This window comes from Protopterus annectens, chromosome 1.part0 (genome assembly GCF_019279795.1).
Source record: "Protopterus annectens isolate FY-2018-M chromosome 1.part0, PAN1.0, whole genome shotgun sequence".
In the NCBI taxonomy this organism is placed as follows: domain Eukaryota; kingdom Metazoa; phylum Chordata; order Ceratodontiformes; family Protopteridae; genus Protopterus; species Protopterus annectens.
The window spans coordinates 865,111,899-865,135,211 of record NC_056725.1 but is presented as its reverse complement, the minus strand read 5'-3'; the positions used below and the strand labels follow the sequence as shown (position 1 = coordinate 865,135,211).

General features: G+C 42.7%; 1 protein-coding gene across 1 annotated transcript in view; it reads right to left on the bottom strand.

Moving 5' to 3' along the window:
• ENPP1 (ectonucleotide pyrophosphatase/phosphodiesterase 1) overlaps window positions 1-23,313 on the bottom strand; it is a 1,288,649-nt gene that overhangs the window by 810,751 nt on the left and 454,585 nt on the right. Inside the window, exon 6 of the mRNA XM_044063702.1 lies at window positions 21,153-21,250. Within this exon, the coding sequence (XP_043919637.1) occupies window positions 21,153-21,250 (98 nt within the window). The remainder of the gene's footprint in view (window positions 1-21,152; window positions 21,251-23,313) is intronic.

Here is a 23,313-nt window from a genome sequence, read left to right as displayed (position 1 = left end):
GAACCTTCACCACCATTTAGTTGGCTTGGCTTCAAAAGTCTTGTTGTAAGAGGCAGTAGCTGACAACTCCAGTATGTCTTCCTCACAAGTAAAGAAAAGGGTCAACGCCCACATGGAGGACACATTTATAGGAGTGTGGTTCCATGACATTGGCTATTGGAAGAACTACGCAGCTGCTCTGCATGCAATTATCAAGTGGAGAACCCCAGTAGGTGCACAGGCAATCACCTGGTCACGAGCATCATCTACAAAAGCCATGCTGTCACCTATTCAAACCAGCTCTATCCCTTTAGTGCACAGGGAGAGATAAATAACAAATGAAGCAAAGTGGAAAAGAAAAGAACAAAAAAGTAAGTGGAACATTTAAGCATGTAACTGAATGTAGTACTTGGTCTGTAATAATGGGAAATATGATTTGGAGGAATATATATGTCCCAACATGACATGCTGTACTAATGTTCTGCTGAACAGCTGCTATGGCCACAGCATCTGGCCCTCTCTGCAGTGGGAGATATCACAGACATACCTCTCAACTGTACAGATCTTCACAGAATGTCCACATTTTACCATCATGTATTTTTGTCTGCTTCTCCTGAGATCTGTACTTTTCTGACAAATAGTTGAGGATTGAAGTCATCAGGTAATGACAAAAACTCCACATCCTTAAGAATATTCACCATAATCCTAAATGTATCATTCCACGAACATCCTATGTTTGTAACAAGAATATTTGAAGTCTGTCCCTATTTATCCCCCCACCATTTTAGGCATTGTCCAGCTGTGATGCTCTGAGAGGTTCTGAGGTGGGATCACAGCTCAGGAGCCTGACTTACCCTGGGAAAGGACAGCTCATATATGACAAACGCAGGGGTGTCTGTCAAACAGTTGTGACTGTGCCTCTGCTAGGCCAGTTAATGGGATGTTTTCAATAACTATGTTACCTGTGATTATGAGTATGACACGTTTGCCTTGTAAAGCTAAGACACCTATAGAGAGCATGTGCATAGTAAAGTACTGTTGCAGACATGCGTGTTGAACTGCATGTGATATATTGAATTAATAACATTCAACTGCACAGTCTTCTGCTGGACAATAAGCACATTTGTGACTAATATCTGTAGTCACATATACATAGGTTCACAGGTTCATAGAATGATACTGGGCTATTGGCCCAGAGACCCTTATAAGCCTAGCCATGAATTTCACCCATGTTCCCTCAAAGTCAGCACCTGTTTCCCTTGTCCAGTAGGGACACAGGTGGGATCCCAAGGGTGTATTTTCTGTTTCTCATCCAGTCTTCTAGGTTCCTCTTAAAGAGGGCTACAGAGACACTCTACTTGACATGGAGAGTGAGTCTATTCCACAAATAGGGGAGTCTTTGGGACACAAATCTATCCCACCAACAACTTCTAGTAATGTCACAGGGGTTCCTATTAGAATGGCGAAAGCTTAAAATAGCGAATGACCTAAAGGTCAGAAATGCCAGATCTCAATCTGCTTTTTGTGAAACTGTGGTACAGTGAGGACTGGGAAATTTGCCCTTTCCTCAGTGTAGTGTTAGTTGGGGGGGGGGGGGCAAAGCCCCCCACAACAGTGTGCTCGATGTCCTGCATTTTTGACCTTTAGGTCATTCATGTTTTTGGATTTTTGTTTATGTAATATAGACCCATGTCACAGACCAGGTTAAAGCCTTGCTTGCAGGTTGTGCAAGTGGAGTTTGACTTACAGATATGCAGCAACTCCATTAAGGCTAGGTCTGAGGTGGCCTTGTATGCCAGTCACCTCTGAGCAGTGTGTACGAGACTGAGTAGACGGACAGGGCTTTTAGCCTATCTGTATAGGACAGGTGTTTGAGACTCTGGATTTTCCTGATCAGGAACCTCTGCGGTCTCTCCAGCTGCAGCATGTGCTTGGCAAGATGCATGCCGAAGGGGGCATTGTACTCGATAATGGGTCTGATAAGGGAGAAGTACAGGGATGTTATGACCTCCTTGTTCCTGGATGAAATACCCTTATTTATGAGGTGGATCATGTAGAAAGCCTTTTGCACAACAGAGGCAATGTGGTGGTCAAAAGTCAAGTTGCTATCAACCTGGGTGCAAAAGTCCCTCACGACTGATTGCATGCTTAGTACATTGTTATTAATGTGATAATTATTGGGGATGTCATTTTCCCCAAAGGGGATAATGATGCATTTCTTGGCATTTAGTTTGAGGCCATGCTTCTGGCACCAGTCATTAGTTTGGATAAGGCTCCCTTGGAGTATGTTCATATGACTAGGGGAATTTAAGGCAGCGCCCAGTTTGCAGTCATCTGCAAACTTGGTCAGCCACAGACCACTAGTTTTGGCTTGCACCTCAGAGAAGTATATCCCAAACAGTAGAGGCCCCAAGACCAATCCATGGGGTACACCGCTCATTACGGGTCTACTACTAGAAGTGTCTTCCCCTATTTTGACTGAGTAGGTTCTATCAGTGAGCTAGTAAGCTTCCCATCTGGTAACATACGAGTTGATGCCTAGCTGGGAGAGTTTATCTATTATACTCGAGTGGGGAATAGTGTTGAAGGCTTTGGCTATGTCAAGGTAGCCAGTGTACACAGTCTTCCCCTCACCCATGGCTTTGGTGACTGTTTCGAAGAAGTCGACCAAGTTTAACAGACATGATCTCCCTTTGACAAAACCAGACTGTGTGTGGTTAAGCGTTTGGAGGTTGCCAATGTCCTTGTTTATAAGGTCCATGATAATGAGTTCCATGGCCTTGCAGATCAGGCTAGTTAGGCTGATGGGCCTATAACTGCCTGGGTAAGTGGACGCTCCATCTTTGTGTAGAGGGATGACACTGGCTGTCCTCCATTAAGCTGGGACGAAACCGATGCTCAGTCTTTGGTTGAATAGGGTGCCTAATGAAGCTGAGAGCTCATGCCCGAGTTCATGTGGGATACAGTCAGGGATGTTATCGGGTCCCATGGAGACTATATTTTTGCCTTTGAGAGGGCAATAAAGACCTGCTCCCTGGTGATGAGGGGAGGGGGACAGGTGCTGGGGATGTCCTGGTTTACTGATGGGGGGACAAGGGGGGGGGTGAAGTTTTCATTGTTTGCCAGAAGGTTGGCTATATCTATACCATTTGTATTTATGGTGTTACTGACCACCAGTTCACAGCAGATTTGGGTGTTACCTTTAAGATTGTGGACATATGTCAAGAAGGCCTTGTGATCATCCTTAGTGGATGTGGCCAATTTGGACTCAAAGTTAGCCTTAAAAGATTTCACCAGTGACCTTATTTGCTTCTTCGAACAAAGGAGAGATTGCTTCCACTTTGGCACCTGCTCCTTCTTGGTCCTGGACAGCAATTGTTTTCCTTTTATTATATAGTTTGTTTATTGCTGCTGTCCACCAGACAGATTTACTCTTACTCTTACTCTTCCTTGAGGAAGATGATTTGGTCTTGTCAGGTATTGCTGAATCCATGCAGCTATGTAGGTGCTCATATAGTTTTTTAATGTAGGCTTGGACATCAGTGCTAGTTACAACTGAAGGGGCAGTGGCTGTGAAGCTGCTTATACTTGCTTTGAGGAAACTGTAGTCAGATGTTAAACTGTAAAACTGTATTCATAAGTTAACACATATACCCGTGTTATGTTAGCCAAACCACTGGCAGGTCTGTGAGCAATGACATTGTAACATAATAGCCTACTTATGACTGTTGGACATCTTGCAGGTTATCACAGTGATGTCAAACCCTACTGTGCAATCAACATACTAATGTATGGTGCAGCTATATTAATACAGTATCAATACTGATGTCCCCTTTGACACCCATGTATGTGTGCCATTGTCCAGACGTACTGCTGTAACAGGTTGAGAAATATGATTGAGCAGCAAGACTGTAACTACAGAAAATTTATAAGTGAACACAACTTACACAACCAAAGGCTCTTTAATAAAACAAAAATAAGGTAAGAGCTTTCATGACTACAGACTGTCGCTTCATCAGACAAGTAACACTAGATAAAGACAGTTATATATACATACTCTCAATTAATTAATTAGCTGATGTCATCAAATAAGACATAGTAGAAAGATTCACTTAAAGAAACAGAAAATGTTAAAAACTCTTAAAACCTGATGTATGTTAGAATAAATATCTGTACACCTAATAATAAACTATACATATGAAAATTGTATATATCATGCTAAGTAAAAAATATATAAAAATACACATGACTAAGTCAATGTTTAAGTCGTCTCAACTTTAAAATGGGGTTTAACAGAGAAGGTACCATTGAGACCTGGAGGTTTCTCTGCATTTAATAAAAGTATCCATTTCTGCTCGCCTGCCTCCAGGACACTATCAATGTCTCCTCCTCATGGGTTGGCCTCTATAACTTGAATTACAAAAATGAAGGTGTGTGAGGAGTCTGTTAGCATGACATGACTAGCTAATGCATTATTCTCTTTCTGATTTCTAATATCTCTGATGCGTTCCTGTATCCTGTCCTTTAGTAGTCCATTGGTTTTTCCTACATAGTATGCATGACATTGCTTACAGTAGGCAAAATATACTAAGTTGGTGGTTCGATAGTCTGCATAATAATTTATTCCAATAGTAAATTTCTTAATAGGATGTTTATAGACTGAGTTTGAATAAATATACTGACAAGCAGAGCAATGTCTGCAAGGAAAGGTACCTGTTCTCATCGATTCACATGGTCTATTCATAGTAGTTTTGTTGCAAAGGTGTTGTTTTAATTATTTACTATTTCTAAAAGAGAATGCAGGCATGTTACTGACTGTGTTCTTCAGTTCTGGAACTTCTTGTAAGATGTTCCAGTTCCTTTTTATGACATCACAATAATCACTGATATCATTGGAATACCGAAAGACAATTGTGAACTTATCTACAGTAGTAGTGGAAATCTTATTATCGAGTTCTTCATTAACTGCATTTCTAAAGTATGGTTTGCATTGGCCACCTCTATGTGTCCATGCTTCATCTATCACATTGTTTATTTCTTGTTCAGAATATCCTCTTTCCAAAAATTCTTGTTTGCTTATCTGTAAGGCATTTTGTGCATCTGTGTCATTATTATGTAATCTTAGCACCCTGTAGAATTTGTCCTTTTAGCATATTACGAGAAATATGCCTAGGATGCATGTTATTTTTATGTAACAGAGCATTTTTCCTTGTTGGTCTCTTATATATGCTGCTGCATATTTGATTCAACTCTGATTTCCTCAGTGTCACATCCAAACACTCTATTTCATCATAAGAGTATTTGTAACTAAACTGCAGAAACTCAGTAGTGGTATGCATATAATCAACTAGTTCATGAAGTTCACTAGCATTGCGTCTCCATAACAGGAAAATGTCACCCACAAAGCAGACATACCATAAAACGTGTCCGCACAAAGCATTTGCTTATGATAAAAATGTAGACTGTTCCCAATATGTTAACGCTAGATTGGCGCAGCTGTTGGCACAGGCAGTGCCCATTGCTACGCCAATCTTCTGGAGGTAGAAATCGTTTTCAAAAACAAAAACATTGTTTTTTAATATGATTTCTAATAGAGCACAAATAAGTTTAACATGATCATCATCAAAACATTTTTTCAGAGTGAGAAAGCCCCATTCGTTAGGGATAGAAGTAAACAGGGACTCTATGTCTAATGTAACAAACATATGGTCACTATCTAAAGTAGACAGTCTATTATGTAGTCTTTTGAAAAAAGTTTTAGTATTCTTCAGAATGGTATGGCAACTATCTAATAGTGTGTGTAAGTTATTTTCTATGTATATTGATAAAGATTTGGTGCATCATCCTCCACCTGATACAATAGGTCTCATAGGTGGAAGGGACATATTCTTATGTATCTTAGGTAAACCATTGACTTTAGGAACTACAGGATTAGTTGTGTTAAAATATTTAAATAAATCTTCATTAATTAATCCTGTCATAAGTAGATCAAAGATTAAAAAATAAACTTTTTTTCTGTTATGCCAGTAGTTGATTTAGAAATGTACTGATAGGTATTTACATCTTGTAACGATGCCTTCATCTTTGTTAAATATAAATCTTTGTCAAGAATGACAATCCCACCACCCTTATCTGTTGAGTAAATGTTTTTAAGTTCGTGTAGAGCATTAAAGTCTTGTCTGGTAATGTTACAAAAGGTAGCCTTGGTCCCCTCTTCGAATAGGGTTCTGAATTCAGTTTCACAAACATTAATAAAGGTTTGTGCCATAGGGCGCACAATAGGGACAAATGTACTAGGTCTCTTGTAACTAGAAACTTCATTAGTATTATTGCTGAACATGCTTTTTAATGTTAAATTTCTTCCTAATAGTCTTAGGTCTTTAAGCATTTCAGCATGGTCTGCTCGTTTAGCAGGTGGTGGTGGTGCTGCGGTAGCATTGTCACCTAACAGTAAGACGCTGTCTGGTTCGATTCTCAGCTAGAGCGTCTTCTGCATGGAGACATGCATGAATGGGCGTACCTTCGTTGAAGGTTGTGCGTCAGGCCTGGCAAGCCAGTATGTAAAAATCAACTGCCAATTATTAGTGGACCGGAGTTCCACTGTGGCGACCCCTAACCAGGAAAAGCCGAAAGACACAAAAAATGAGACCTTTAAGTAACTGAATATGCTCTTTTATGAGCTCAAAGGAAGAAATGTTGAAAACCAAACCTGGATTTAAAAACGGCATGTTTTCACAGTCTGGGGATTTCATTCAGTGCTATTGTTTCTTTGAAGCTTGCCTTTCCTTACTAAACTCCAAGATCTGCTCATGATAGGAAGAGGATTCTTTACTGTGAACCCTACCATGTGATTTTGTTCTAAAAAATGCTTTTTTCCTGAGTGTTGTTATTCACGTTTTGCATTGTATCAAATGCTGATTTCGTTTTAGTATGGATGAAATTGTTCATAATATCAAAAGGAACATCTAGGGCATTGGAGATTGATTCTATAGAAGCATCGTTATCTGCATTCATGGATAGAGACTGACTTGTAGTTAATCTTGTAGCAGCTACTTTAGTATGCATTGCATCCATTGTACTATCTTTACCAACTGTGCTGCTTCCTGGTTGGCTGCGTGAATGACTGACAGTTTCATTTGCCACTGCCGTTATAGGCTCTCTGGGCCAGGAGAAGCCTACAAGCTTTACAAACCTCTCTACAACACAAGGTTATTCCAAGAGGCTTAAGAATATTAAATATGCCCAGTTATGGAGATCAATATCCTGAGTTCCTTTGAAGTTGGTAACAGTTGAATTTACAATTTAGTGCTGAGTATGTACAATTGCTCATTGATTTCTTCGCTCCTATGGAACATAAATTGAAGAATGATATTATTTCTATTGAGAACGATATTGCAAACCGTTTTCCAGCTGTCAACATAGAAGGCAGGCTGGATCAACTACAAGAAAGTATAACATCGTACGATAAGAGACTACAGTTAACCAAAGTGAAGAAACTGCAGAGAGATCAGAGATTTTCAAACTCAGATTGTTTTCTCCTGGCCTCAAACAGATGCCCTACACTGACCATCTCAAAAAACTCCAGCTTTACTCCGTAGCATATTGCCTACTCTGAGGTGATCTCTGCCTAACATATAAAGCTATGTCAAACCCAGAGCTGTTGGACATGCTACACCTAAAGAAAGCCCAATCCCTCCGATCTACATGCTCTAGGGACCTAAATCTTGTCACCACAATAAACAGGACATCCTGGAGGGGTAGATTGCTGTAACCAAACCACAACCACTATGAATACCAAACCACAGAACCAGTAAGCCAGTGATGGAATGTGAAACAGATCCAACAATGATTTTATTGAAACAAATAAAGGTTAAGCACTTTCCTCCCTCAAGTAATAGGGGACTTCCTCAGAACAGTGTTCTGAGGAAGTCCCCTATTACTTGAGGGAAGAAAGTGTTTAACCTTTGTTATTTGTTTCCAGTAGTCCTCTTTGTGAGGTACTTCAGTGGCCTTTCTAGCTGCTACAGATGTCTTGTGAGGTACATTCCAAAAGGATGTTGTACTCTATAATGGGTCTAAGGAGTGTTGAGTAGAGGGAAACAATGACCTCTTTTTTCCTGGATGAGAACCATTTTGTGATGAGGTGCTCCACATAGAAGGATTTCCTGACGACTGTGGCGATGTGATTATCAAAGGAGAGACTACTGTCCACCTGGGTCCCAAGGTCTCCTATCACACATTCGGCATTAAGTAGACTGAAGCCTATGTGAGTTTTTACCAAAGTGGATGATAATGCACTTTTTGGCACTGAGCTTGAGGCCATGGCTCTGACACCAGGCATCTGTCTCACTGAGGCCCTTCTGTAGGATGTCCAAATCATTTGGGGACTTGACTATGGCTCCTAGTTTGCAGTCATCTGTGAACTTCATTAGCCAAAGGCCTTCTGTGTTAGCCTGTACTTCAGAGAAGTAGATACCAAACAGGAGAGGTCCCAGGACTGAACCCTGTGGTACTCCACTTGTCACTGCTTTGAAGTCCAATTTAGAGTCTGCAACTTTTACAGTGTGGGTTCAGTGAGCCAGTTGGCAACCCATCTTGTGATGTAGGGATTTATACCTAGTTTAGTGAGTTTAGCTATAATTGCAGAATGGGGGATGGTGTCGAAAGCCTTAGTGAGGTCAAGATAGGCTGTGTGAACCACCTTACCCTTGTCTGCAGCTTTGGTGACTGCCTCAAAGAAGTCGATCAGGTGCAGGAGGCATGATCTACCTTTCACAAACCTGAACTGAGTGGGGTCCAGAGTTTGGAGGTTACCAATGTCTTTGTTTATGAGTTCCATGATGATACGTTCCAAGGACTTGCAAACCAGGCACATCAGGCTAATAGGGCGATAGTTCCCGGATCAGTGGTGGCTCCCCCTTTGTGGAGTGGGATAACTGTTGCTGTGTGCCATTAAGTGGGCACAAAGCCTGACGTGAGGCTATGAATGAACATGGTACTTAGGTGTGGAGTCAGTTCGTTCTGAAGTTCATGTAAAATGCAGCCTGGGATATTGTCCATTCCCATGGATGCTGTGTTTTTGGTTTTAGAGAGTGCAGCTTTTACCTGCATAGTTGTGATTACAGGGACACTGCATTCTTCCTGTATAGATATGGGCCCTTTAGGGGGTGAGAAGTGGGGTAAAGTTAGCACTGAACCTATCTGCCAGGATGTTGGCAATGTCAGTTGGTTCTGTAATTTTCGTGCCATTGTGCTGCAACTCAAAGCAGATCTGGGTGCTGCCATTGAGAATCTTGACATAGCTATATAATGCTTTGTGGTTGTCCCTAGAATCAGTGGTGATTTTGTTTTCATAGCTAGCTTTGGAGAATCTTATAAGGGATCACATCTTCTTACTGAGGCTGACCAGGGAGCTCCTCCACCCATGGGATTTTATTCTCTTTTGCAACAGTTTCTTCCTTCTGTTGTAGAGTTTGTTTATGGCAGGGGACCACCAGATTGACTTCCTTTTTTGGAGGATAGCATCTTGGTTCTGTTTGGGATAGCACAATCCATGCACTCGTGTAAGTGATTATAGAGTGCATTTTTGCAGGATTCAGCAGTTGTAACTGTATTGTCCATTTGCATGGGTGTCATGAAGTTCGCCACTTCTGTCTTATGAAGCATGAAGTTGGCTTTGGAGAATTATTTCTTTTTACCTTGGTTTCCTTAATGGGGGGTGGGGGAGGGATGTGGATATCTAGGGTGATAAGCTTATGGTTGGATCTGACCAATGAGGAGTTGACTTCAGGTGTGGAACACCGGTCACTCATGCTGATAATGACTAGGTCTAGGATATTGTTGCCTCTGGTGGTAGTGTGGATAAGTTGATCCAGGGCATTGGAATTTATGAATTCCAGAAAGTGCTGAGTGAAGGAGTTGGTACATGAGTAGTTTTCCCAGTTAATGGTGGGGTAGTTGAAATCGTTCATTATTAGGGTGTTTGGTTGAACCCTAATATTTCCAGTATATCAATGAGGCATGGTGGGGGATCTGCAGCAAGCTACAATTTGGATTGCAGTTTTGCCCAGAGTTAGTTGCACTTGGATAACCTCGGATGCATTATGCTGAGCAACTAGCCTGGAGGTGTGGGTATCCTTAATGAATATGGATACACCTCCGCCTTTAGTGTTCCAATCCAGGTTAGGTGGCCAAAAAGTGTGGCATGAGTTATAGCCTGGTAATGCAGGGATGTTCTCTGGAACCTTGAGCCAGGTCTCAGTCACTGCACAGATATCGATGTTCTCCATTTTAAGGAGTGCCTCAAGGGAGTGCATTTTGAGATTTAGACTTCTAGCATTGAGTAGCATTACCCTCAGTTTTTGCTTGCGTATTCCTGTTATGGTGGTGAATTTGTCATTTGAACCTTGCCTAAAAATGGCACTATAGGGGCGGCAAGAGCCTTAGCCAGTATCCAGAATCCCAGGGGTGACAGGTGCAGGCCATCTCTGCTAGCATTGTGATTAGAACTCCTGCCTATCTAGGTATTCTGACTACAGAGCTATGCAGTTATGAGATGTGCCATGGAGCTTAGACATTTCCAATTCTTCCAAAGTACTTCTAAGGTGGATGACACCTACAAGTCTACCACTGTGTAGTGAAGGGAAGTGTAAAGGGTAGTACACAGGACAAAAAAGGTATGAGCCAGACAGTACATGATTCACACACACATACATATGCACACTTGCCAGTATTGGGATTAGAACTACTGCCTATCTAGGTATGTCTACTATAGTATTACACAGTTACCGCACATGCTACAGAGCTTACTTACCACAGCTGTGGTAAAGTATTACAGGTGGCAGACAGTCTGCCTTCTATTCCACCCATATATCATGCTAGTTGTCTTGCACTTCAACTAGCATTATGGCTTGGCACTTCAGGTTATTGTATCAATAAGTGTAGCACACCTGACAGCCATCAGTTGTACTCATTCATCACAGATGTCACCCCAGTACTTACTAGTTTTGTCCACCCCTCCTGGTATGTTTGAAGAGAGGTCATCTGTGCTTTCACCCATTAACCTGGTGCACTTGTCCATTCTGGGGCACTGTTGCAACTGCTTCATGTACACAGACAACCCTCCCCTCAAAACTCCAAACACTCAGACCTGTGAGGGTTACCCATATATCACCCAATGTGGACATGTGCATTCTCCAGCAAAGACTGGACTAGTAGGTCAATAGGATAAGATCAACACATGCACCACAACATGTTGAACATGTAGCTTACCATGACACTCACTTTGACAGCCATGACATGCAATGAAAAGCCACACACCCACTTTCCCAGAGGCGCTCAATGGATATCTACCCAAACAGCACAGACCAGTAAGGCAGACACCCGCTCAGACACCATGATATAGCACATGCCAAGGGACATACATTTAACCTACACAGTGTGCCCCCAACTTAAGCTCCTAAGGCTAACTACCTTGCACAATACAGTGATCATGGGTAACTCAATAGTGAGGCACACACATCCCACTCACTAAGTTGACTATGGAGCAGGTAACAGCCAAATATCTATCACATGTCAGCATTTAAAACATGACAAAACCAGTCATGTCACTCCACAACAACTACGAGTATCACTCTGTATCCATGTGGGTGTGAATGACTTGAGACACACCTCCCTGGACTACATGACAGGAGATGTAGTTGAACTCTCTGATTATGCAGTCCAGGCAGGTGTGACAGTAGCCCTGGGCAGTGTATTGCTGTCACCCAGAATGATGCTGCGGTACTATCAACAGATGGTTGTCTGCAACATTGGCTTACATGTTATGTGTCATTCTCAGGGGATGCAGAACTTCTCTGCTTAGGATGACATGATTGACAGAACCCAATGACTTGGCACTGACGTCCTACATCTGTCACCGCTGGGCTTCCAGGTACTGGCTAAGTGTCTTGCCACCCCTATCGTACCTTATTAGGCAGTGTTCCTAATATTATTACCACCATAACAGCTACAAATGTATGCAATCTGAGGGGCATGCTGCTCAACAGTGGACATCTAACTGTCAGGATGCTGTCACTCATAGCAGTTGTTGGAGCAGAGGGCACATGTCTGCTGCAATGGAGAGGTAGTTCACAGCAGCAGACGGCAGACCTACAGTATCAGGCTATGATGCATTCCACAGCTGTCAGCCCCCATACATGGACCACACCACACCTCCACAGGTGGTGGTGTCTCCATATTCATTATGGATAGGAGCACCTCCAGTCTAGTATCCCATCATAATGCACGGGAGATGCTTCCGGTACAACTGCCTTGGGGTAATAGTGCAATCCAGACAATAGCCAGCTATGGGTCCACATCTATGTCCCTAGACTGTCAATGCACATTCCTCAACACCCTGTCATCTATGATGGTCCAATGTAACATGGACATAGTACGAGTATTCAACTACTCCTCCATCACCTGTGGAATGTAGCCAAGTGCCAGCACAGTGGGCCAAAACTTCTAGGATTCATCATTTCCATTGCCCTAGACCAGCTCATATTGACTCCTGGTAGAGGATGCAACAACCTTGACCTGTGTTGACCACTTAAATATGGGACTGTTGTTCATCCACAGATGTCAATCCCTGCATGGTAAGATCCACACAGGCTGTAATCAACACGGAACTCAACATGTCAGCCATACCCCCCACAAAGATAACCACCTGGCAAAACCTCTCCAATGCTGACTTTGCAGCCATGAAAACAGGGGTGGATGTCTTCAATGCACCCATGGCAAAGGCAAGTAGCTACATGACTATGGAATCATACACATCGGCACTGTACAAACAGGTACACGAATGCATGGTACTACCCAGAGCCAACAGAACCCATACACTGTCCTCCAAACACTGGGAGACAATGTGATGGTCCTCTGCCATTACTGAAGTGTACATCAGAAGGAGGACACTGTTGCAGGAAAGGTGGTGTCCCATGCCTGCTGTACTCCGTTATTAGCCTCAAACACAACTTTGGATCCCTCATGGAATCCCCGACAGGCATCTATGGCAGCAGAGATGCAGCAGACACTGGCGACATTCACAACAGCCTTTGATAGCTACATCTACAACCTCTACAGCATTAAACACAAGTGCTGCTAATTACTGTACAAAGCTAATACCTATCCTGAGAAAACAGATATTGGCCACAGTCTTGGCAACACATTCAGTGCCAGCTTTACCTGTGTCTCCCCCCAGAAGTGAAGTGCTGAGTGACTGTGTTCTCACATGCTTTATCCCATTTCCATTCTAGGCATCTGTGTGTCACCAGGATGTGGCCCTGCAGCAAGGCCACAGGGTATGGCAGTGTGGTAACACATCCACCATGTCATAGGCAGGGTACAGTATGTGCACGATAATCCCCGGTCTGTAACACAGTGATTGCATAAGCCTCACAGATTATAGGGCTGAGGGTTGTACATAGGTATATGTTAATTTATATCTGTTGTAGAATGGAGAATGGTACATGTTCTGGTTTGGACACACCTATAAACTGCTAATAATCACAGCCACAGGGGATATTCATCAACCAAACACACTGGGATTACTATGCACACACACACACACACACACACATACTTGCCAGTACTGAGATCCATAGGTTCATTGCTTCATAGGTGTGTAGTAGGTAAATGGGTCTGACGGTTCTACAAGGCTAGCCCAATGGAATACCCTGGTATCAGGCCACATGACAACAGTCCCAGTGTGGCTCAGGTGTATAGTCAATGGAGTGGTCCACAGGGGTGGGTACTGTATTCCCCATTCACTCATCCAGATGTCTGTTGTGGGTGGTCAGTGATGTGCACTACTTCCCATTTATGTGATTTATATTCCATAGCATGAACAGTGTCTAGGTTGTGCACATGTCCCACATGCATGTTCTTTTAAGTGTAGAAGTGTGCTTGAGGTCTCTGGGGCATGTTGTGTGGATAGACTGGTATCTTCTGTTTTAGCATTCCTGACCTCATTTGGTGAGACCTGGCTATGTAACTGAGGTAGTGACTGCACCTACACTGACAGTATGATACATGTATTCAGTGGAGTTAGTGGTGCCTGCCCATACAGGGCATGTGTATAAGGCATGGTATTCCCTTTGTGGGGTATATTTTCAGACTCTACAGGTGTTGCAGGCATCCAGTGGGGAACATGGAAAAAGGGCCACTGTACACATTGATTGGGTTACTGAGGGGATAGAACAGGATGCCATGTCCTTTTACTTGATGGATAACACACAGTCAGTCAGGAAATGTAGCACATCGAAGTACTTTCTGATGTCAGTGGCACTGTTGTGGTCAACAGTCATGTAATTCAACTGCAATCACACCATGGGTACTATCTGTGAGACAATATGCAGGGGAACTACCGATATAGTGGTTGACGCCTAGCCAAGTGTGTTTGTGTAAGATATATGGATGGAGAGTGGTCTCTGAGTATTAGAAGGGTTGCCTATATTGTTAACTAATCCATACTGTCACTTAGTCATTGCACATGGAACTAGACATTTAGGGCTGTGGATTGTCTACACCAACCTCTACGGAGTTTGACAACTGTTGGCCTTGTAATGCGGACATTGTGACATATACTAGGTCCTCAACATAATAATTTAGCAAACCCCTCAATGGATCCTGTTATTACACAATCACACTGACCCCCACACAGGATACTGATGGCAGACACAGACACACACACATTTCTTAGCACTGGGTTTTGAACCCCTATCTAGCTATGTACTGCTCTTACAGTGTAACGCATTTATCGCACATGCCACGGAGCTTATAAAATGGATGTTATCCCAAGGTACTTCTAAGGTGAGGAACATCACCAGCCCTTGTAAATACTGACATTGGGTGATGTAGTGGATGAGAGATTCCACAAAATATTTTACCCTACACACACATTTAAATTTGCCAGGGGTGAGGTTCAAACCTCTATCTTTTCACACCATTATGTTACGCATTTACCACATGCACCACTGACCTTACATGGTTTAGGGTTGTCAACAGGTACTTCTAAGGTGGATGATATCTGCAGGACTGCTAAAGTCAGGCAATGAGATGTGTACTGGGTGTAAATGGGGCCAAAATCTTTGAGGTACGGACATATATATGTAGACATATGTGTACACAAACACCTGCAAAGAATGAAATTCAAACCCCTTCTTATGTAGTGATTGCTACTACATTGCTCCACATTTATCACAAGTGCCATGGGGCTTATATGTTGTAAAACTGTCCAAAGGTATCTTTGAAGGTAAGTGACATCAGCAGCAGTGCTAAAGGAGGGGTAAGGGAAGTGTTGTACATGTGAATGACCACAAAATCAGGTCTCTACAAGGATACACACATTCTCTCACACAAGCACTCACATTTACACAGTTGCCAGGATCAGGATTGGAACTCCTACCTAACTAGTTTGCTACACTATAGTATCACGCAGTTATCACAAGCACCACAGAGCTTACATGTTGGAGAGTTGTCCAAAGGTATCTTTGAAGGTGAGTGACATCATCAGCAGTGCTGAAGGAGAAGTAAGGGAGTCTTAGTGAGTGTGAATGTCCTCAACCACATTCATCTAGAAACACACACACACACACACACACACACACACACACACACACACACACACACACACACACACTCGCACACAACTTTACATTTGACAGGACTCAGATTGCAACTGCTATATGGATACTTATTTGTACTGTAGTGTTACACAGTTAACACCAGCACCACAAACACTATAGGGCTGAGGGCTAACCAAAGGTATTTCTACAGTGAATATCAGCACATCATGAGATATAGGCCAATGGGATGTGTAGTGGGTGAGACAGGCCCTCATAGTGGAACTCTGTCTGTCACTGTCTGTCTTTCTCTTCCCCACGTCTCTGTGTGTGTATGTTTGACATATTATATTATGTTGGCATTAGATATGTGTGTGTATTCCTATCCAGTGTATATGTGTGAAGTATCAATGGTGTACAATTTGGTGTGTGTGCACAGACAGCTGTGAATAACCGATATATGTAGTCCACTGTGTTGTCAGACATGGGCTTCATTTCTCTAAGTGTAGGAGCATGCCCAGTATGACCTTCTATATTGAGTGTGTGCATCCATTCCAGGGAGGGATGGAGTCCAGTTCAGGGTTTTGTGTGCTACAGCTACACCTAGCAAACTGTTTCTGCAGGATATCTGTAGATAGGTTGCCAATATGGAGACACAATGGGCTTAACATACAGGGGATACTGTAACTATTGCTGCCTGTGCTGCTTGTGTGACATGTTTGGTTGTTGCATAGATTTTCTGACATATGTACTGTTTTACACTGTGATGTGTCATATCAACTACTGACAGTTATCATTCTTTGATCACAGTTATTTACCGGGAATGCAAGATGAATGAAGCTGAGACTAATATTCTGAGGCATATAGACTACATATTCTGGCACACACCTTCCATTGTGGAGGGTTAGCTACAGACAATAGACTGCTGGTTCTGTATAAATGGTGCAGCACCTTGTTAGTATGCTGGCTGGGTTCCCTTCCTTGTGCTTTTCTCAACTTCATGGAAGGGCCATATCTTGCTGGGGCCATACTTCTCACCTGTACAGATGCACCCAGGTTATCCGGATGCAGGACTCATATATTTGGTCAGTTTACTTTCACATTGTGGTTTTCAAGTGGTTTTGTGGCTATTCATTCATGGGTTTGCAGTCAGGTGTAGTATGGGCAGACATTAGAGTTTCAGACTTCACACACTCCATGACATTCATGCTTCTACACCCCCCCCCCCCCCTGTTATTCTCTCCTCCACCTAACATTATGTAAGGAATATCTCAGAGGTATCCCTATAATTGGGCCTTTATCCCAGTAGTATTTATGGCCTGATCCACAGTCCTTGCAGTAGGACATGGGGAGGCATGCTAGTGGCATTTGTCAACATATGGCCTTGCATTTGTTTTCTGTTTACTGTGATAGGTTGTTAGTTGGGACCCCCTGACATTCCTTACATTGGCACCATGGGAGAGGCATAGGCCTTTGCCAAAGGGCTGTATGCCATTTGAGACTGTTGCAGACCTTTGCCATAGGGCTGTAGGCCATTTGAAACTGTTGCAGGCCATCTGTTACTGCATTTCTGCATGGGATTGTGGGGGTGGGGGACACCTGCAGACTTTAACATTTGAAATGATTGTACAGGTATTTCGGTTACTCTGTTGGCTTCCATTTCATATTGTATTATGACCTGTCATGCAGACAGGAGGCATATTAGTAGAGTACACGTTAGATCTTAAAGGCATATGTTTCAGTTTCAGACTTCTTCCCCTTCAGAACTAGAATGCAACTGCCAGACCTGTTGTAGTATATCTGTGTAGGTCTGATGGGGGGGGGGCTGTTCACCATTGCCATCATTTGGGGGCCTTAGCCTTTCTTCATGGTCATCTACACCTGTCCTGCTGGCTGAGGCTGGTGGCGGATATGTGACCCACACTGACATCCATGTGTGTGACCTGTTGATACCCACAGTTCTTTGGGCCATCACATGTACTGCAGTGGGGGTTGTCACCTTGTGTAGCACTGCCTAGTATGTTGACACCAGTATTTGTTATGAATTTCCTGCTTTCCCATATAGCTGTCTGCTGCTATCCCATTCAGCCACCCAATTCCCTTGTATGCTTGCATACATACAAGTATGAGAACATACTATTCCATTCAGTAATTGATAGGAAGGGTGACTTACCTTGTTGCTGGGCCAGTATTTAGGAGAGTACTGGAGGGCTGACTATGTTGGATGCACATGGTACACACACTATACATGGTAAAACTCAGGTAGTGTCATGTTTGGCATCCCTTTTACTGTATGTGCGAGTCAGAGAGAGGTATCAGTCCCTGGGTCCCTATAGTGCCAGTGTGTGTGCTATGCGTTGCCACTCTGCCAAGGCCTGGGCACACTGGGCATGCCTCCTTCTGCCTACAGGGGCAGGCTCAGGATGTTCCTCCTCTGAGTCCCTCTGTGCCTGTGCTGGCCTTGGCAATTGTGGGGGGCTGTGTGGCCCTGCCCCATGCTGTTCCTGCTACAGCTGTTTCTGCAGGATCATATTGTGTAGCATGGCACATACTATGAACATTTGTGTACCTGTAGCTGGAGAGTACTGCAAGGCTCCACCGGATATGTCAAGGCAGTGGAACCATGACTTGAGCATCCAAAACACATGCTCCACAATGATCCTGTTTTGTGCGTGTGCCTCATTATGGTGTTCTTGTTCAGGTGTGTGTGCATTTCTGATGGGTGTCATCAGCCACGACTCCAGTGCATTAGCCAGCATCCCACACTAGATGGCCATATGGGGTGTCCCCCCTGGCAAATGCTTGATACAGCTGTGAGCAATGCCAGATGTGGGAGTCGTGATAGCTTCCAGGACTGCCAGCACACACATTCATGATAATGCCCTGGGCATCGCACATGACCTGGCAATTGATGGAGAGGAAGCCCTTGCAGTTTATGTAGACCCTGCCCCACTCACCAGGTGGTGCTTTGATGTGGATGTGCCTGCAGTCTACAGCACCAACTATCTAAGGGTATTCTGCTATACGGTGGAAGTGGCTAGTATTCTTAAGCCTAGACATACCTTGGTATCCACTGGGATAGGTTCCCCTCTATTAGTTCTGTGTGTAAGGCGTGGCCGGCACAGCTCAATGATTTGCTGTAGAATGTCCCTGTCCACCCTGTAGAGCCCCACTATCTCCAGCTCATGTAGGCCCTGGTAGGTTACCCTGGGTCTGTACACTCTTCTCCTCCTCCTCACTGTGGGACAGTTGTCAGCTTTCTCCTCCTCACCACCCTCAGTCTCTAGCACATATTGATGGAGTAAAGCAGCAGCAGCCTCTAATATATTTAGTTAATTTTTCCAGTTAAAAATCCCCCGTCTGTGTACACCGGTGGTGTAGAGTTTGTGGGAAAAAGCAGTCTGTGGGGTGTTTGCATAGTTTAAATTAGTGTGCTCGGCTGCTGCGTCTTTAATTGGCTGATTCTGATACACTCTACCTGCCAGTTATGCTACTTCTCCTTGATTGCCTTACTATTGCTGTTTCTCCATTCCAGTTCCTCCCTATTTAAGCCCCGAGGCGTGCCGCGCATACCCAATACTCATGTAAACAGAGCTGCTATTTCCTCTTTTTTTTTGGTTTATATCCCCGTGCGTGGCACGCGCACCCATTTTGGCTATATACACAGTGCTCAGGCACATCTGGCACATCCCCTTCCTTAGCTGTGCTTAGCTAAGGGCAGACACAGGCCACAGAGCTCCAATGAGCTTACAGCAAGCATGACACACCCCTTATGAAGTCATCCAGCTCTTAGACTTGCACTGGTGTATTGCTGCACCTACACGGTTAGGTACAAGCTGACACTTTGAAGAAATCTGTGATTCAGTATAACTCCTCTCATTTACATACCCCAGTGTGTAGGTCGTTAGTTTCTGCACTAAAATGGACCCTTTCCCCTTGACAACTAGTGCTCCCTGGTATTGTTTACGTTTTGCATGCCATTGACTATAATGGGAAAATGCAGAATTAACTTAAAATTGACTTTTCTCATTTTATTTTTATTTTCAGCACAATCCCATTCAGTGCGCAGCTGCCCTAAGCTTAAACGGCCGAGATCGGCCAAAAAAAAAAAAAAACATTTAATTTAAAAAAAATTGGCATGTGTATTAAACATAATACATGCTTTTACATGAGCTGTCATGCCTTCATTTTGTCAGATGCAGAAATGTATTTGGTTACTAGCCGAATACATTTCTGCACTGAGACTGTTCTAGCACGGAGACCTCGTAGCTTGCTGGATCACAAAATCACCTCATTTGCATGGTTTTCACCAACAAATGAGGTGATTTGCATATTTGCCAGTTTTCCATGCTAGAACAGTGTAGGGCTACTCGTGCACGTGAACACAGCATTTTCCTGGATCGCTCGGCAGCCATTTTCCGTGTAGAAGCTCCTACACTGTTCCTGCACAGAAAATCGGCCTTGTGAATCATAGGGGTCTGTGTCATCGTACAATGTTTCTTTTAACAAGTGTAAACTGTGCATGGTCCCTGATAAGCTTAAATGCAATAGAAATCTGTGAACCTTCATATGCTCCAAGTATATGAGTTAGTAGTTATTGTTAGCAAACCAGCTAGTAACTAAAAACTAGCTACAACTACCACATCTACATGTTCCCAGGACATACTATTAGTTTTAAGTATCCTTAGATCAGTCCAATCATTATGTGTTATTAAACAGAGCCAGCAATGTATCCTCAGATGTTCCCATACAAATTAATTATTAAGCTGACAGCTACATGCTAATACAAATTCACAAACCTCATACATTATTAATCACAACCATATAGCCTGTGATGTGAGATCAGAGTTATTTGCAACATTGCATTGTTTCAGGCATGCATACACAGTTTGTGCATAGGGTTACCACCTGTCCCACTTTGCGAGGGAAGTCCCTCTTTGGGCAGATGTGTCCTGCAACAAAAATTGAAAAAATGGCAAATGTCCTGAGATTTTTAGGACAAAAATATTTCCTTTATTTTCTTTAATAGTTGCATTAAACAGTTATTTTGTATCTGAAACACCTAAATGTTATAAGAAACACAATATGCAACTCAAATGCAACAAGAATAAGCTTTTATTCTGGCAAAAAAGTGAAGTTCTGTCCTTTGTACTTGCCGTGGGTATGTTTTGCCCTGCAAAATCTGATGTTTCTACAAAAAATGTCCCACTTTGGGCATTTGAAAAGGTGGCAACCCTATTTGTGCACCATGTCATGTTTCTTACAATGGAAGTGGTTATGTAAGGTCTCTAATAATCTGAACTGCTACGGAAAGCAGCAAAAGTTCATGTTTGATAAATGTGACTGCCAGCACTTTCCCATACTTCTACATATGATGACATCTGTGATAACAGCATCTTTCAAGACAGTACTTTACATTATGGCTTCAAATCTATTAGAAAAGAAATTGTACACAAATTTAACCTAATTTATACCTCCTTACATTTCATATGATGACAGTGTTATCTGAAAGCACAAGAAAAAAGAATCAAAGGAAAATGTAATGAACGCTTCTGCAAACATAAGTCTACTCACTCAGTCTGTTAATTACAGGAAGGAGTCTGCCATAAGATTTTAAATATTCAGCTCTGAAACCATCAAGAGAAAACAAGATCAAAGGAGGCTTGGAATACCTAAGAGAAAATGAAAAAGAAGATAGAAAGATAATCATCTCATATGCCTAAACTCATCACATAAAGGTTATACCACAGCATAAATATTTTGCTTTTTAACTGTTGCAAAGGTAAAACAGCATATATGATTGTAAGGGTTATTCAATGCTTCTATATAGGAGATTAAGGTTTCAGTTTTCAAAAAACTGTATGGAAATTATTTCATAATGCTTCACAGTTTGCATGTCAATGACTTAGGAAAATGCATGCATGTGCTAGACAGACACACAGATAAACACTGTTACCATCCATGTGCTAGACAGACACACATATAAACATTGTTACCATCCATGTGCTAGACAGACACACAGATAAACACTGATACCAGTTCAGAAGTGTTTGTTTGTCTTTTCCTTTCCTATATGCTGGCTAAACTGCATATCCAGGTTGTCCCAATACGATCCAACCCCCCAGAGAAAAAAAATGCATGAAGTCCATTCCATACAGTCTTAAATTCCATCACTGTTTATGAACCAACTGGTATACAAATACTGTTACAGCCATCAACCTTCCACAAAGATGCATGGTGCACAGAGATCACATGACTCCCCCCTCCCCAGTCTGTTATTCACTGTAAAAGCTGCAGGTCCTACTTATCTGATTATCTGTTATTTGTGTACTTTTAAAACATTTTTGGGAGATCCACCTGTCTACAATGCCTCTCTTGCCAGATCTTCTTTCCTTCTCAGCTATCATCTGGTGAGCATTCTACGGGTCCCCTCTAATCACCTTGTCTCAGTCTGCACCTCTGACAACTGTGGAACCCTGAAAATGACCAAGATGATTTGGATTTGACTATTGACCCTTGTGGACCGAAGAGTGATTTACAAGTAGGACTGTCACCTTATAGCACGATACTGTCTGGTTTAGTTCTTGGCCAAGTCTGCATATTCTCCCTGTGTCTGCATGAGCTTTTTCCAGGTCCACTGGTATTCTCCCACATCCAAAAGACATGCAAAAGGTGGTTTGGTGATTGCAAATTCTTTGTAATGTGTGTGTGTGTGTGTGTGTGTGTGTGTGTGTGTGTGTGTGTGTGTGTGTGTGTGTGTGTGTGTGTGTGTGTGTGTATCTGTCTCAAGGATGCATGTCCTACTATGTGGTTCTACCAGGAAGTGTCAACTTCCTTGGGAAACAGACATGACAGCAAAGGACAATCACTAATACGACTATGTCACATCTCCACATTGCAATCACTGCATGCGCTCTGGTAGAGTGGTAAGATGGTTAGAAGTAATAGGGAAAGAGAAGATTACAGTCCTTTACAATAAAGTGCATAAACATCAAATCACAAATGATCGATGCCAGCACTTCAAAATGCAGAGGAACCCAAAACAAATCAAAATGACTGAAAAAGGAATCTGAAAAAGGAACAAAAACAGATTCCTTTTCCAATCATGAACCTTAACACTACCTTCAGACCAAAATTGTTATGGTTCTGTTTGGTAAAAGGGTTTCTGTAAGCTACTGTATTAAGGTTAGGGTCAGGGACAGGGTTACCATGTATGAGTAAGCTGGTCAGCCGAGCTTCAAACCCCACCTCACCTCACTCATCCATGCTGAATGAATCCTTGTCCCTGCCCCTAACCCTACACCTTTAGTAGAAAAACCCCTTTACTCAACTGAAGCACTACCCAAGACACTCAGACACACACACATGCTAGCACGCGTGCACACACAAACAGGCACCATCAAATATGCACAACACTACATCTGTCCTCTAACCTAACCTATTACTCTAAACCTAACCAGCAAACACTCTCACATACACGCAAAAACATTCATCAGCACTTCATCAAGCATAATACATTCGACAAACACAAGCATACTCTCTAAAACATTCAAACATACACACATTACCAAATCTAACCATCTAACTAGTTACCTAGCCCTTAGTCTTACCCAAACCTGCAAATACACACACAAACATACACACACACACACATACCATTATATTTACACCGTTACCTAACCCTTACTCTAACCTTAACCAGCAAGCATTCAACAGACACATATGTATACATCTA